Below are 18,071 nucleotides of genomic sequence, written 5' to 3'. Positions count from 1 at the left end.
ACTGCTCTGTCCAGCTGGACTTTCAGATCCCTGTCTGCAAAGCAGGGTGCCAATTTTCCTCTGTCTGTTACGTCCAGGACGGATATCACAAACCGTAGAGGTCAGCTCCAGACTTCTTTTTTCACTAACTTGTGGGACATGATCATCGCCGGCAGCATTTACTGCCCGTCCCTAGTTAGCCTTGAGAAATAGTGGTGAGCTACCCTCTCGATCTGCTGCTGCCCATGTTCTAAAGATAGACCCACTGACAGTGCATGTCCACTTTCACAATAAACTTTGAAAGACAGTGTAGGCGTGATGTTGCTACAGAATTCCAGGATATCCGCTGGCACATCTTTCTGGGAACAGTGCTTGGTAAGTTGGTGCTCCAAATGGACAACATTGGCATGGTATACGTAGGTAATGAGGAGTTTGATAAGACGCAGCAAGGAAACATTGGTCTCTTGGTGAAAATCCTTCCAAGTAACTTGACGTATCTCAGACTTAGCCAAAAAACAGTAGGATTCAGCCTAAAGATCTGAAGAGAGTAGTGTATGCATCAATATCTGACCCTACACCTGAATTTGATGGATGGTGAAATGTTTTAGCAGGAAATAGCATATTTCCAAAATATTACAGACTGGGGAAGGCACCAGCCTCATAAGCTTTTATTATTTCCTCCAGATACCTGCTGTGCTAATATGCTTGCGAAACGAGTAGATAGAATACAAAGGTTTGTGCAAAGTGGTATGCTCCGTAATTGGATTATTTTACAAAAGGATGAGCTTAATGCTAAATTGTTAGTCCTTTCAAAATTGCCATGTAGCAGGTTACTCTCTGCTTCTTATAGAAAGAATGATTAAAAGAACAAATATCTGAAGTTTGACAGGAAATATTGCAGATATTAATGTGTAACTGATTATTATTAAAGTGTTTTAAAAGTTTTTGTTTCTGCAAGGAATTTGTTCTTCAACTTATTGATCTAGCCAGTAAGTTAGCAAGCTTCTACCTCTTGTGCATTGGTTCAGATACACTGTCTTCCAGTACAAAATTTTTCAACTCTTGTTACATCAATGTAGCAATATTATGCCATGATGTTTCTCAGAATAAAATTTTTAAAAATGTTATTAACTAATACAGGTTTTCTTGTAGAATTAGAGCGAGATTAAAATTATACAACTCAGTTTCACAAAAGCCTCTATGTGAATGCCATCAATCCAATCTGGAATAACAGACTGGTCATAGAGGTGAAAGGACAGTGGATTAACCTACTGTGTCATCATGTCCTCCAAACAACACAGTTCTGTAAAACTTAGCTTTAACTGTGACATTGCACTATATTAGAATGTGATGAAAAACATATTGGCAGAAATTTTTGTTATTCATGGCTGTCAAAAGCATCAGATATAAATCCACATCAAAAACATAGGTTTTGGATATGCTTCCCAGTTTCAGTATGTTTCATTATTAAATTAAGTACCACAGGGCTAGCTTAAGGTGACGCAAAGAATAATAGTTAGAAGTCAAACTTTGAATTACCACTTTCGCAGTAATCTAATCACATCAAGAAAAATAAGTAATTGAGAGAAAAACATTTCCCTTTGATCACAGACGCAACAAATAAACCTCGAGGGAAGAAAGAATTGCATTGCGGCAGTATTTCTAAGATGACAAGTCATGATACGATCATTTAGTTCTGGAATTCATACAAGGAGAATGCCTGCTGGGATTTTTGGATAGAGACATCCTTAATACCAGAGCTCGGCTGGAAATTCCGTTTTGGACAATATAATAATTCTATTCTGTTTTGTTAAGCTAATTTATCCTATCAATATTTAGTCTTTTGTTCAGATACCATGTGTGTCTTATTAGAAATAGGGTAAGTTGTTCCTTCAAATGCTGTTACTGGATTTTTGGTAACAGCACACAGGTTCAAAGCAACATTTGTTGGCCACATGTAACAGGGGAGGGGTTTTTGCTTCAGATCTGAGGTAATCATAAAACAGATACTTAATGGAACGTGAAGTATTTAGTAATAAAAGTTTGCTTAAATGTGCCCAGTTTAATCTAACTGTGTAAGCTGAATTTCTGATAATTTATTTTAAATCATCATTTATTTTTAGGACATAAATGATAAGTATTTATTCAAAGCAAGCATGATTTTTGTTTTCAATTCTGTTTGTCAGGAAATCCTTAAACCTGTTGGATTCATGATATGTGAGTGAACATTTAGCTAGGTCGTTCTTCGTAAACTATCCACTTGATATTTGAATAGAATTTATTACTTAATGTATAATGTGAGAATTGGAAAAATGGGTAATGTGACATAGGAACAATTTCATGCCAAAGCTGAACCAAAGAAAAATAGAGACTCAAATTGCAATCATAACAGGGTCCTATTTCTCTTATTATATGCTTTAAAAAGTTTACACTCAGGGGAGGAGTAGTTCAACATGAATGCAAGACCTCTATCTCTGCAGGGACACAGAACTTGCAGTGTGGAGAAATATTAAAACGAAGTTTGATAAAACAGACTCATTAAAACCTAGCAAATTGGTTAGAGAAATTGTTTGCTAATGAGGTCATAAAAATTAAATAGTCACAAGTATTACTGGCCTGGGCAATTCAGTTAGGTTATTGAGGTCACTAATCGTTTGTTTCCGCCATTTAATGAAGGTTAAAATGTTCAATAAAGCCATGTGTTGAAGAGAGAATTTTCATTAGTACCCTTTTAATTCTTTTGTTTTGCAGATGCCTTTGATATATCATGCTGGTCTTTAAAACTTATTGGCAGGTTTTCTTTTTAAATTGACCCTTTTTCCTACATTGTTTCAAAACTTACTTTGAATCCAACGAAACTTCAATATGCAATAAATTAATTCAGAAGTTCTTGACTAAGACTGAGTTTCAACAAAGCTGTAATGTCATTCTTTGTTAATAAAGTATACATTTCTAAGAAAAGTGTAGTGATGTTTAGCTAGTGTGGTAGCAATTCCTTTAAAGACACAGAAGCACAGCTGAGATTGCATTTCCCTTTGGAAATGCCACATTAGAATCTCTACATTTTAGTTGCAAACCCTGGCAATTTCAGATCAGATAGTGATATAGGAGTTCAGTGATATAGCTTAGTGACCTCAATTACACCAGTATTCTCCTCATCCTCAAACATTTTGCCCATGTTTATTATTAAAGACAGAATTGACATTCTAAGACTTGGTGTTGTATCTTGGGAATCTACTATGTTGAAGACATTATTCCATTTTGATCTAACATTTCATTTGTTGCATTCATTCATTTATTGCTGGATGCTTGATTAATTGTTTTATATTCTTTTTGTTGGAACATAAAATTCCATTTTTAATACTACTAACTCTGTTTGCAGTGCATTGTCCATTGTGCTGAGGTTGAGTTGGCTTGCCGAGCTGGTTTGTTGTTCCACAGACGTTTCATTACCATGCTTGGTAACATCCTCAGTGCAGCCTCTGGAAGTGAGGCAATCCATCGCAATGGACCCCAGAGTTTAAAAACCAGGCGGGAAAACATACCGACGCTTCATCAGAGGTTGCACTGGGATGTTACCAAGCATGGTAACGAAACATCTGCGGAACAACAAACCAGCTCGGCGAGCCAACCAACCTCAACACCCGCAACCCGAGCTACAGATCTACTCCAAAACCTTATTGTCCATTGTCTTTGGCAAAAAAAAAACACTGGCATGAATCAGAAAATCACAGGTAGTAGGCATGAATATATGATGGGACCAGATACCAGATTGTCATGGAGTCTGACTGACTCTGAAGGTCTTTAAAAATGGTGGGTGGGATCTGATTAAGGGATCCTGCCCCCTTTCATGGAACCAACAGGTTTGTGTTGCTCTGAGTAACAGTTTCACACCCTGCATTCCTGATCTTACCAGTACAATTATGGAGTTAGACATTGAGATGTACAACATAGAAACAGACGCTTCAGTCCAACTCATCCATGCTGACCAGATATTTTCCATTAAGCTAGTCCTGTTTACCAGCATTTGGCCCATTTCACTCTCACCTCTTCCTATTCATACGTTAACCAAATGCCACATTGGCAATTTTTGTGAAGTCTGGCCAGCTTCTTGAGGATCCATAGTTCATTTCTGAGGAGTTGTGAGCTATAGTCCCATATTCAGAACTTATTGAAACATACGTTTTTAAAAACATTTCATACCTTCAATGATCTTCTATGTGACTATAGCATTGCATACAATGTACAGAACCAATAAACCATGCTGCAGCAATAGTAAGTGTTCACTACTCATGATAAAAACACTCGTTTGGGAATCTAGTTTGAAAATAACTGCTTCTGTTACAAACTTACAGAAGTCTCAATCGTATTATTCACACAAATTTACCATTCATACATAAGCAAAATTCAGTGGATGCTAGGAATCTGAAATAAGAACAAACCCAAAGAACTCTTCAGGTCCTGCAGTATCTGCAGAGTAAAACAGATCATCCACCTGAAATATTAAAGCTATTTCTGTCCAAAGATGCTGCCTAGGTTGCTGAATATTTTATTCAAGCTTGATTTTCTTCTAACTTACCATTAATTATTTCAATAACAAGTGGTGTTGTCATGAATGCTCGGCTGATCTCCAAGACTTACTGTGGATCAGCTTAGTAGGGGTCTGTTTACATTGACTGAAGTGATGTAGGTTTGATTGATTGATATCCTTGAGGTTATAATGTATTATTTGATCTGTATTGTGCATGATTATTTTGATAATGTTAAGAGTTACGAAGTGGTATAAAGTTTTTGTATTCAGTTGGTCATCTCAGTAACTGGAAAAGATATTAATTTATGGCGTGATCCATGCAGTAGTGAAACTAGAGCAATAGTGAACTCTTTCAGTTTTGGTCATGGTGATGGTTGATCTGAATGTTGTTTCAGCAGCATTTAAGTACAGGCCAAGTTTATTGTGCGCAATCAGGCAAACAAGAAGCAGGAGTAGGCCACTCGCCGCTCATGCCCCCTCCAGCATTCAATAAAATCACAGCTGATTTGATTGTTGTACATTCCCACCTATTCATATAACCTTTCACTCCATTGTTTATTAATAATCTATTTACCTCTGCCTTAAAAATATTGAAGGTGCTTACACTACCTCTGAGGTAAGAAAATTCCAAAGACTCCTGACCCTCTGTGGGAGAAAAGAAAAATTCATCTCATCTCTGCCTTAAATGGTGGCCCCATATTTTTAAACCGTATATATTTAATTCAAGTCAGCCCTTGCTTTTCTTCACTTTAGCAGGTGCAAGCCTAACCAGTCCAACATTTCGTCATAAGACAACCCCATCATTCAAGGGATCAGCCTAGTCTAGTGTACTATTTCAGAAGTGCATCTGAATGCATTTAAATCTCTCTTTAAATAAGTGGACAAATAATGTACATAGTTCTCCTGAAGAGGTCTGACTAATGCTGTAAATAACTGAAACATAACCTCCTATTTTTCTGATTAATTGCTGCGCTTGCATCTTTAATGATTCATGCAGAAGGACATCCAGATCCCTCTACATTTCATAACTTTGCAGTCTTTTACCATTTAGATAACATGCTTAAATAAAACAAAGAACTGCAAGTGTTGGAAATCTGAATCAGAATCTTTCTGAAGGGTCACTGGACCCAAAATGTAATTCTGTTTTCTCTCTATAAATGTTGCCAGAACTGCTGAGTTTCCCAAGTAATTTCTGTTTCAGATATCATGTTTCTTTTATTCTGCCTACTAAACTGGACATCGTTACATTTTACTGTATTGTATTCCATTTGCCAAATCTTTGCAAATTTAGCTGCATTCGTATCTATTGAAATAAATTGGAAAATTTGGGTCCTGAGCACATATCTTGTGGCCACAGCACTGGTTTTCTTTTCTTGCCATCTTTTTTGCAGAAATGAACTTTTTGTATCTACTGTGTTTCCTGTTAGGCAACTTCCTATCATACCAGTATATTACCCCTTACACCATGAGTTTTCACTTTCTGTAATAATCTTTGATGTGACATTAAATCAAATAGCTTTTGCAAATTTAAGTACAGTACATAGACCAGTTCCCCTTCATATACACAAGTTGCTTTCTCAAAAGACCTCCAATAAATTAGTTAAGCATGATTTCTATTTCATAAAACAATGTTCACCCTGCTTGATTACCTTGAACTTTTCAAAGTGCCATGCTATAATATCCCTAATAATAACTTCTAACAACTTCCCAATCCAGATGGTAAATTAACTGACGTGCAATCTCCTACTTTCTGTCTCTATCCCTTTTCAAGTAAAACAGATCAACCTGCTACATTCTAACTTAAAGGAAACTTACTCAAATCTAGGGAATTTTAGAAAAATTAAATAAACTTAGTAGTCACATTTTCTAAGACCTTGGATGATATCTGTCAGGATCTGGAGACTTGTCAGCTCTCAGCTCCAGTAATTTGCTCAGTACTACTTCTATGGTAATTGTGATTTTCTTGAATTCTTCTTGATCCTTCATTTTCTGATTTACAGCTATTTCTGGGATGTTATCAAACAATTTATTGTGAAAATTGGTGCAAAATGCCTATTCAATTTTTTATCTTATTTTCCCTTATTAATTCTTGTGATCACTTTCTGTAGGACTAATGGTTACTGTTAACATTTTTGAATATTTATAGTCACTCTTCCTATCTGTTTTTATATTTCTAGCAAGCTTTCTCTCTCTCTCTACTTTGCCTCTTCATTGATTATTTAATCATTCTTTCCTGCTTTTCTAATATTCTGTTCAATCCTTTGATCTGCCGCACCTTTGTTCAGTTACATGTTTTTTCTTTAAGTTGGATACCTCCTTGAATTTTTTTGGTTATCCAAGAATGTTGGATCTTCCCTTTAGAATTTTTCCTTCTCATTAGAATGTAACTATTCTGTGTATTCTGAAATATACCTTTAAACTTCTGCCATTGAATTCTATTCACCTGCACAATAATCTTAGTTGCCAATTCATTTTAGCTAGCTGTTCTTCCATGACTAATAATTTTCCTTATTTAAGTTTAAAATATTAATATGGAACGCACCCATCTCTCACTCAAGCTGATTTAAATATTCAAATGTATTGCAACCACTGCTACCATTGGTGCCTGGATTGTGCACCATCTACAAAACACAAGACAGAAGTGTGATGGAATACGCTCCATTAGCCTAAATAGGTACAAATCCAACAACATTCCAGAAGCTCAACATTACTCCATCTCCTGTCAATGTAAAGTCGCAGCCATGTGCACAACCTATAAGATGACCTGCAACGATCTGAGATTGTTCATTTTGCTGAAAAGAACAGTAATGCAGCAATTTTTTTTAAGTCCAGGAAGATTGCAGAAATTCACAATTCACATATGAATTACAAAATAAATATGATGGCAACTGTAATTTTAGCCTTTATTGCAAGAGTGATGGAATGTAAATGGGTTGGACATTTTGTCATACCTGTACATGGCATTCATGAAAGCACAAACGGAGTATTCTGTACAGTTTTGACCTCCTTACTTAAGGATAGCATTGGCAACAGTTCAGACGAGATCACTAGTTTGATTCTTAGAATGGAAAGGTTGTCTCATGAGGAAACGTTGACAAGGTTAGGCCCATACTTGTTGGAGTTTAGAAGTAATCATGCCTTTTTATCATTGTGTTGTCTGTCTCTGTCATAATGATTATGCCTCAGATCCAGTTCCTTGTTTCCTGCTTCATCCTGTGTATGAATGTAAAATATTTTTGGCATTTCTAGATTTTAGCCACTCTCAACCTCTCAGTGACTCTGTTTTATGAAGACCACTATATGTAGTATTTTTCTTGACTTTGAGAGCTATTCCTCCTAAGCTGGAAATGCACTTTCTTAGAATCTAACCTATGTTGAAATCATAAGTTATACTTACTTGATCTTCCTGAAGACTTTAAACTTTTGGAATTCCTTAATTACCTTATTTCTTCCTTTCCCTCTCCATCTTAAAGCTTATGAAGCATTCGCTTTTTATCACCCATCATTACTCTTATTTATCTCCTCATTATGTAGGATTACATTATCAGTTTTAAAAAACAGAAACAGGCTGTAAAACCCCGTAGGTGTTTATGCTCCACATAACGCTTTATTCCCATTTCTTATATGTTTGTCTAGTTTGCCCCTAAATGTATGTATATATTCACTTCACCTGTCCTCTGCATTAGCAAGTGCCACATTCTCACTACTCTTTGGGTAAAGAAATTTCTTCTGAATTCCTTGTTAGGTCACCCTTCAGCTTTCTCCTCTCAAAAGAAGAGACTGAAGATATCAATCCTTTCTTGATATGCATTGTTATACATTTTTATATAATCCTTTCTAAGTCTTATGTGCATATTCTACAATCCTTCTATACCCTTATTTATATGATGAGCAGAACTTAATGCGCAATATTCTTAAGTATTCTAGCACAGTTAAGTGTAATTTAAACACGTTTGGGTACAGATTTAGCATACCTTGCCTACTTTTCATTTCTGACTTTCAATGAAATCTTATGCTTGATTTTTTTAACGACTTTCCTAACCTGTTACAGAATTTTCAGTCATTATTGTACTTGTACTCCAAGATTCCTTTGCTCCTCTACTGTACTTAGCCTTACACCTTCCAAGTGATAAGTCACCTCTCTATTCTTTCTACTCAAAATAGGTTACCTTGCTTTAACTTTGTTCGATTCCATCTGCCAATTACTTGCTCATTCTATAAGTTTATTAATGTTCTGTAATTTGGAGTGGGACCTACATCACATCTTGGGATGTTTATTATAAAAGCAATACATTGACATGGTAATGTTATTTTCTCCTTATATTACAATCTTAAAGCAAGTGACTATGACATTGCAAATTTGCAGGACAAGATATAATGGGCAACTTGTTCTAAATAGCAATCTGCACGCAAAAACTAAACTATATCTTGTTGTTTTTACTAGCTAACCGAGGAGTTTGAGAGAGGAGAAAAGGAAAATGTGACACTACAGGAGTACACAGACAACTTGCTTCAACGAATCTCAGACCTATGCCCTGATGTCCTGGAGCAAGTCATCAAAATGCTGGAAGAAGCAGCCTGATGTAGCAGAAAGTGAGGCAGTATTTGAATTGTGTTAGTTCCTTATGAAGTGAGTAGAATGGAATACCCCATTCAGCATTTAAATCACTAAAAGCTGCATCTTTCTTTCAAAGCCAATTTTCAGCCAACAAAACTAGTGTATACCTTAAAAGTATTGGGGATATCATTCCAGAAGTATTAGCATCCTCAGTTACAATCAAGAAAGATGGAAATAATATGTCCTCTGAAAAGCCTATGTAATGATTGGGTGGATGTTCAGCTTGCCTTGACTACCTTCTTGAGATTCCTGTTGCTTGCAATTTTTATATCCAGCTTCAGCTTTTAACCCATTATGGTAAACTTCTGTAGGTTCAGCAGCTATGATGGGTTCGGGGAGTTCCACAGTTAATCTTCCCCTACCCTGTTGTACACCTTAGACCAGGTGCATAGGAAAGTGACAAGAGCTTTTTAATCTTAACATTTTAGTGGATACTACATCAAATATCAAACTTAGCTTTTGTGTGATGAAAAGTTCAGTTTTAAAGGTGAAAGAATTATCAAACAGTTGACAAGGATTATCCTTCTGAACAAAGAAACCTGTGCCTCTCAAAATGTACTGTACGTCTGAATATGTTCATTAGATGATCAATTTAAAAGAGGCATTGTTAAAATGGAAAAGTATTTTAAAATTCTGGAACAGGCCCACTAGCTTTGGATTGCCATATGTAAAGCAAATGTCAGCAAGTAGGAAAAAGCAGAATTTGTTGTGCAATTCTTTCTTGCTGATGTTGCAAAGCTGTCTGATGGTAATGGTTGTCCTTTATGCCATTATTAAAGATTCCAGAAGAAATTTAACAGCATCTTGCAGCTGATTTCTAAGTATAGTAACTTGTGCATTTGTATAATTTTGAGATCTTAATGCATAATCTTACTCAATGCAGGGGAGCTTTACTGCTTTGAGTGGAAATGCAATAGAAAAGTTTTTACTGCTTAAATGAAACCAAACCTCAGAGCTTTCTTCAGTAAAGGGGGCAAAGTTCTTTGGAATATGTTCAGCACATCTGGCATATTTTGCACTCCTGGAGAACACAGGCAACAAGAAGTAGTATGTAACATTGTTGTCACATTGGGGTTGTGATCCTTTGAGTGCCCTAACAAGCAGTTCTCTATGTTCTATAGTACAACTGAATACTTGAAGTAGGAAATTCTTACCATGAGGACCTAATGTTAAATAAATGTCATAGTAAAAGCATAAAAGCAATGATGTTTAGCTGTTATTTAATTTCTATGTAATGTGCCAATTTGGAACAGTTATTGTATTGGGGGAATTCTGTTGTTCCCAGATTATAGGAGCAACAATCTTAAACATGAACTTCAAATCAGGGTGTCGAAACATGACTTTTCAGGCAAAAGAAAACTGTTCCACCAAATGAAAAAGACATTTCTCGTTACGTTTTACAGAATTTCAAGATGTTTTCTTTTGATACTTTGGCATAGAATCTGGTTAAAATAAACACTGTGACAAACTGACAGTAATGTTTTATTTATGCGCCATTGGTAGACATCTCGCTTTGAGTGTTAAAAAATTATTACCATAATTATAAATTCTCTTTTCTCTTGGCTTGTTTTCAAATAATTAACTTGACTGGTGTTCTGATTGTTATTATGCTTGTACTATATAATGTGTCAATTTCTGTACAGTAATTTTTGTATTTGAGATTTGTGTATCAAAAAGCACGCAATTTCAGTTTGACTTTCATTTGAAAGTGGATTAACAAATTAATATCCAAATAGTGTTTACAAGCAGATCATGAAAATGTTGACACAATGCTTATTTGCGATGTAATTGTGTGGAATGGTGTTTGAATGTGATGTGCTGGAATATGTAATCAGTAATTCCCCAGGTAGCCTCTTTTAAATGTTGCGTCAGGTTTTAGTAACACCTCTAGTCCTATTATTTTCAAATTTGTGGCATGTCATGGGTTCTGCTGTTGATATGTAGTAAAGATGTTGACATGGTACCAAAAGGAATCCTTCAGTATGGTTAACCACCATGGGCATGATTTAAAACTGTTACTGTACATCATTATCATGTGGACATGTAGAGGTATATAAAGTATAAAACATTGTTATCAATGTGCAAGAAATATCTAGTGTTGCCCAGCTTGTTTATATATTCATTAAATAAAAGTTTCTTTCTGATATTACTGTTGCTGTTTAATAAAGATTTTTTTGTGGACCACTGGATTTTCAGTTTGTTTTAACAATCAATCCAAATGTAACATATCAAAATGAACATACAATAGCTTTCACCAGCTTCTCTCCTTAACTGTTTTCCACCCTTTCATATACTACTTACTGTTCATATAATGATCTTTACTCAGGAGTGTTTTCTCCACATTGGGCAATAACATAACTGAGATATGCCAACAAATCAAGCTGGGTGAGCTGGAAGACGTCAATTTTTCCCTTCTCAAAGCTGTAACTTAGAATTCATTTAGCACTCCATCGTCTTGGCCAGCCAACTGCAAGCTGTCAAAAGCCCACCAAATCAAGCAACTGAATTTGAGTTACAAGTAACACTGGGTCCTGATCTTGTGAAATTGCTGGAAGTCAATTGCTTGAGTGGCCTGATTCCAACAACATGTTTTATGCTGCATATAGGGAAATGATTTACTTTTACATATGTATTATGAGACTTGGGGGGAAAAGAATCAGAATGGAAAATGAGATCACATTTCTCTAGTAATAGGATTTAGCTGTGTTTTTTCTATGTGGGAACGAAACTGATTTTTACAAACAACAAAACAAACCTGAAAATATTTATGTAGTTTGGTATTGATTTCATTTTGCATGTCCCAGGTGTTGAAATTGTATGTAAAAAGTGTCCATAATCTTTTTTTCTCTGACATCTTATTTTTGGCTGCAATTCTGCAGGGGCTTTGTAGACTTGAAATATAAATAAAAAGGTTATTGCAGCATTCAAGTAGAACTAAATAAATACTGGTTAATATAAAATCAAGAGGTGGCTGAATGAAAGCATGACAAAGAAACAGTTATATTTTATAGGATCAAAGAGTTTCTGTAAAACAATGACTATAAATATTCTTATTAGCATTTGAGAGCTGCATATACAATCCAATAACAGAGTTATGCAAAAATAACGATGAAGAAACATTATTCAACATTGTTTAGCAAACATCTTACTAAAATCTATTTTTATCAAAAATGATTTATTTATAGATTATTACTAGATTCAGGAGATCATAATAAATGTATTACCTTTACACATGCAGGATAGGTGAATGTTAAAATCAGTCAGTATTATCCTCCTGTGACCTTTATAGCCTTGATGTGCAGAATGATACTATATTAAAGTACAATGGTTCATGATGGTTCAATGGTCATTACGTTCTTTATCATTTTATTTATGCTTCAAAATCTTAATTAGCATATCTAGATATCACTTACCTAAGGGAAACTTTCATTTCATTATGATACCATCAAAATTATAAAACTAGTTTAAGCAAGGGGTGCTTGGCTTCAAAGTGTCCTATCCACTTCGGACTTCATGACATTTCAGTTCACATTTCATGTTTCAATTTATCAGATCAGCCATGATCTTATTTCATGGCAGAGCAGACTCAAAGGGCTAAATAGACTACTACATGCTTCCACATAGTATATTTTTGGTGGGGGTCCAGCCAACCACCATTTCACATAGCTTATCCCCATAATATAGAGAGTGGGCAGGTGCTGACATTTACTGTCAATCTACCATATGTAAATGAATAATTAAGGGTCAAATGAGTTTATTGAAAGCCCAGTTGACCCTTGTATTACACTGTCCATGCCATAATAATGTTGGCAGAGATAGAAGTGAGCAACTGTGTTTTATTTTAGATGTTTAAGCTCATGGGATGGAAATGTGTGTGGTAGCTTTGGAAGGTGCCATTTGCCTATTTGGGGTAGATAATACCTCCTTCCTTCCTACTTGCCTACATTTCAAAATCTCGCCAACCTTACTCATGTGGGAAAACCTTCCCTGTCCAGTACCCTCCTCATGTATTTCAGCCCATGATCTGAGACTGTCTTCACTGTGTACCTGCCGGCAATACTGGCAGTACCTGCTACTCCGTTCCAGCAATGTCAGCACTGTTGAGGTTGTCAGCCAATCAGATGGTCCAACAGCAATTGAGGGTGGTATTTCATTCCCAGTGAGGAGCAAAGTATCTCAAACTGTTAATGCTGCTTGCAGCATGTTACAACTACAAGGTGAGTATTTTCTTCACTGGTTGGCCTCTGATGGATTCTTCATTGGGGGCGGGGCAAATCCTATGCCACAATCCCTACTTCCTTGTCCCTTCTAGGATTTTCAGCTTCTCATTGAGTGGTCTGCATTTTTGAATAGCAGAGGACAAAACAAATAACCCCACTGCGAAGCCTCTTCCAGGGATGCCTAAGCTGAAGAAGTTACCCTCCTCCCTCCGGACCAACCTCAGGGAATCTCTCTCCCACTGCAACTCTCTTGTCTCTCCATGTTTGGTCCGCCTCCCCCTCTCTCCCTATTTATTCCAGTTCCCTCTCCCCATCCCCCTCTCTGATGAAGGGTCTAGGCCCGAAACGTCAGCTTTTGTGCTCCTGAGATGCTGCTTGGCCTGCTGTGTTCATCCAGCTTCACACTTTGTTATCTTAAATGGATAATGAATGTGAATTTGTCCATGTTTATCTAAAGAAAATATTTTTGGAAGTTGAGTTTATAGTTGTGCATTTTACTGCACTCAATATGCAAAAAAGAAATCAGTACGCTTCTTTATCACAGTAGTGCAAATACTATCTCATAGTGTGTTATTCTATCTAATGATCTAGAAGTTAGAACAAGGTGTGAATGCTAAATGGGTGTACAAGATAATATTTCACTAGGCAGTGTATATGTGTCCACGCTGTGCCTGTATGTTCTCCATCAGTAATATTTCTGCACTCTGAGGATTTTCCTTTTCCAATGCCTGGATCTAGGCCTGCAACCCCATATGAGAGAATCTGGCTGATGCCTCGGAACCTCCTTGAACCTATCTCGCCACTATAAAAGTAACGTTGTTGTCTACAAGCAAAGTTCTTGTCACCCAATTCTTTGGAAGATGTTGGCTGCCTTAACGTGGTATCTGAGATCCCTGATTTTCCAATATGCAGCTTCTAATTTTTAGAAAGTTTGTACCTACATAGGACTGGAACGCTGTGAAAACAAGATTTTCATAAACAACTGGCTCAATTTCTATTTGGTTCAATGAATATCAATTTTATTTGTTGAAAGACGTGCTTTGTGAGCCTGTACAAAGGAGACATGTACAAACGGAGTCCCATGGTGCAGGCTTTAGAGGAAACTGAGTATGTGTTCCAGAATCCCGATGTGAAAGTCATTGATGAGGCCACATTTGGAATCATGCCCATTGAAATAAAAGTATTAGAACATCAAATGGATACGTTGAAGATTCAGTGGAAAAATGCAAATTCAAAGTAATGGTTTGAGAGAAACTGGTAATATGTTAGACTATGCAGCAGAATGTGATGGATCAGAAATTTAAGGACAACTTGTTCCTTAGTTAAGATTAAGGCTTTGAGGGACAGAGCCAATGAAAGTCATCCACAAAATTAATAACCTGCATTTTAAGTGGTCCTGAGATAGTAGGAACTGCAGATGCTGGAGAATCTGAGGTAACAAGGTTTAGAGCTGGATGAACACAGCAGGCCAAGCAACATCAGAGGAGCAAGAAGGTTGACATTTCGGGCCTAGACCCTTCAGAAATGAAGAAGGGCCTAGGCCCGAAATGTCAGCCTTCCTGGTCCACTGATGCTGCTTGGCCTGCTGTGTTCATCCAGCCCTACACTTTATTATCTCTCTTAAGTGGTCCTGTTGCGTTAAGCACTGAACATAAAATGAAAACAGCTTTGTGTGGTTGAATTTGAGAATCACTTCACATTCAATTCTGGATGAGATGTGTGATATTCTGAAAATATTAAGATTTGGAGGAATAGGTTTTTGTAATGCAATGAGGTTAGAGTATGGTAGAATGATCAGGGATATTTTGGCATGTGGGTAACTGATATCCTGTTCAGCAACTTGTTAATGTGAGAACTAGTAGCCAATTTTCAGTGCAGTCTGAAGAATTGTTTGTCACGTGGGGTTAGTTTCTTAGTAACCGTACCCTAAGAGGTTTTGGTAGCATTTTTATCACCTGGATTACACAACTGAGGTTTCTAAAGATTAATAAATTTATATTTAACAGATCATTTTCACATACATTGCTAACATGCTCATACTACGGGACAAGAAGATAAAGCTGTTTCCAGACATAAAGTAATCATGTTAGGATTTCCTGTAACGTCCTAAAAGTAGAGGTGAGACTTGAGTAGATTTCTAAAGTTCTCGGAACAGAAATGGAACTGATTTGGACCCATTCAAAGTCCAGCCACATGCAGTTCAGTTCTATTAGTTTGTAACAATACTTTTCAGACAGCTGGTTTGTACAATATAGAAATTGTGTTTCCAATTCTTTGGAGAAAGCTGTATCTTATGGAACTCAAATTACATGACTATTACTTCCTGTGCATGCACAAGCTCAATTGGGCTAATAATTTGAATATGGTGAGTTAGAATGTTTCCAGAATATATTCACATTGGGATACTCGGTATTACACCAATTTAGTTCCAAAAATTTGCAGTTGCTAAATTTTGTCATGGAATTTTGGCTCTTTCACTACTGTTGCCATTGTTTGCAATTTCAGAGTTTATACTATCACAGTTGATATTTGTTGTTATCATCTTTATCTTCTGTAGCAACCACCGTGTGACGACAACTTGATTAAAAGTCAAGATTAGGAGTGAAATATCAGACCATAAAATAGAAACTATTTAATTAATGGATTTTATACATTATTGGTTTACATTTTAAGTTTTTGGAGATTTTTCTCTTTGGGCAATTTTACCAGCCAAGAATAGAATTCAAATTGTTTTCATTTTGCCATACTACTTATCCAACATTAAGTGCTGGATAAATCACAACCTTTCCAACTCAGCATCAGAAAGCCAAAGCGATTGCCTTCATCCCCTACCAAAAATGTAATTCTTTTCTATTGATTCCATCCCCTCAAGTACTTTGAAGCACAATCTTGCAGTCCCATTCAGAAACAAGCTGATCTTGTTGATCTTGAAGCCTGACATCCTATTTAATAAGCAGCAGTTTCTCATTTTCATCTCTACAACACACTTATTTCCATGTCAATATGGACCATCTGCAACTAAAATGTTATAATGCCTTTCAAATCCCCACACTGGAAAACACCAATGCATTCTTTTGCCAGCCTCAAATCCTTCACACCCCATTAATTCTAAGCTTTTAAAACTCTATCCAGCCCTATCATGTCTCTTAGCACGTTTCTTTCCTCCATTAGCCTAATCCCTGTTAATCCATAATGACTCCCCATCACAAAAAAGAGATCTGTCCTTGCCTAAAAATTCATCTTGCCATCGTCTTGCCATTCCCAATTCTGTGCTGTCCTGACTGTGCCATTGGCAGACTCTTACGAGAAATTAAACAAGTATCTCCTAAAGAGAGAGCTCAGAAGAGCCAGGAGGAGACATGAGAAGTTGTTGGCGGATAGGATCAGGGTAAACTCTAAGGTTTTCTATAGGTATTTAAGGAATAAAAGAATGATGAAAGTAAGATTAGGGCCAATCAAGGATAGTAGTGGTAAGTTGTGTGTGGAGTCAGAGGAGATGGGGAAGCGCTAAATGAATATTTTTCAACAGTATTCACTCTAGAAAACAACAATGTTGTCGAGGAGAATACTGAGATACAGGCTACTAGACTAGGTGGGATTGAGGTTCACAAGGAAGAGGTATTAGAAATCCCACAGAGGGTGAAGATAGATAAGTCCCCTGGGCCGGATGGGATTTATCCTAGGATCCTCTAGGAAGCCAGGGAGGAGATTGCCGAGCCTTTGGCATTGATCTTTAACTCATCATTGTCTACAGGAATAGTGCCAGATGACTGGAGGATAGCAAATGTGGTTCCCCTGTTCAAGAAGGGGAGTAGAGACAACCCTGGTAATTATAGAACAGTGAGCCTTACCTCAGTTGTTGGTAAAATGTTGGAAAAGGTTATAAGGGATAGGATTTATAATCATCTAGAAAAGAATAAACTGATTAGGGATAGTCAGCACGGTTTTGTGAAGGGAAGGTCGTGTCTCACAAACCTTATTGAGTTCTTTGAGAAGGTGACAAAACTGGTAGATGAGACTAATTTGGTTGATGTGGTGTATAGCAAGGCGTTCGATAAGGTTCCCCACAGTAGACTATTGTACAAAAGGCGGAGGATTGGAATTGTGGGAGATATAGCAGTTTGGATCGGAAATTGGCTTGCTGAAAGAAAAGGGTGGTAGTTGATGGGAAATGTTCATCCTGGAGACCAGTTACTAGTGGTGTACTGCAAGGGTCAGTGTTGGGTCCAATGCTGTTTGTCATTTTTATAAATGACCTGAATGAGGGTGTAGAAGGATGGGTCAGTAATTTTGCAGACGACACTAAGGTTGGTGGAGTTGTGGATAGTGACGAAGGATGCTGTAGGTTGCAGAGGGACATAGATAAGTTGCAGAGCTGGGCTGAGAGGTGGCAAATGGAGTTTAATGCAGACAAGTGTGAGGTGATGCACTTTGGTAGGAGTAACCGGAAGGCAAAGTACCAGGCTAATGGTAAGATTCTTAGTAGTGTAGATGAGCAGAGAGATCTCGGTGTCCATGTACACAGATCCTTGAAAGTTGCCACCCTGGTTGACAGGGCTGTTAAGAAGGCATACAGTGTTTTAGCTTTTATTAATAGAGGGATCGAGTTCCGGAACCAAGAGGTTATGGTGAAGCTGTACATGTGGTGCGGCCGCAGTTGGAGTATTGAATACAGTTCTGGTCACCGCATTATAAGAAGGATGTGGAAGCTTTGGAAAGGGTG

At 37.0% G+C, this 18,071-nt stretch overlaps 1 protein-coding gene across 5 annotated transcripts in view; it reads left to right on the top strand.

The window, feature by feature from the left end:
• LOC125460360 (ERC protein 2) overlaps nucleotides 1-11,277 on the top strand; it is a 1,111,380-nt gene extending 1,100,103 nt beyond the window's left edge. For 4 of the 5 annotated variants that reach the window (XM_059649888.1, XM_059649889.1, XM_059649890.1 and 1 more), the window contains one exon: nucleotides 8,955-11,277. In XM_059649888.1, coding sequence (XP_059505871.1) covers nucleotides 8,955-9,092 — 138 coding nt within the window. In that variant the 3' untranslated portion in view covers nucleotides 9,093-11,277. The remainder of the gene's footprint in view (nucleotides 1-8,954) is intronic. The other variant, XM_059649892.1, reaches the window with a different exon arrangement.
• The last annotated feature ends 6,794 nt before the right edge of the window (nucleotides 11,278-18,071 follow it).

Source organism: Stegostoma tigrinum, chromosome 11 (assembly GCF_030684315.1).
Source record: "Stegostoma tigrinum isolate sSteTig4 chromosome 11, sSteTig4.hap1, whole genome shotgun sequence".
In the NCBI taxonomy this organism is placed as follows: Eukaryota; Metazoa; Chordata; class Chondrichthyes; order Orectolobiformes; family Stegostomatidae; genus Stegostoma; species Stegostoma tigrinum.
The sequence above is the reverse complement of the archived record's forward strand: the minus strand, read 5'-3'. Positions and strand labels throughout refer to the sequence as shown.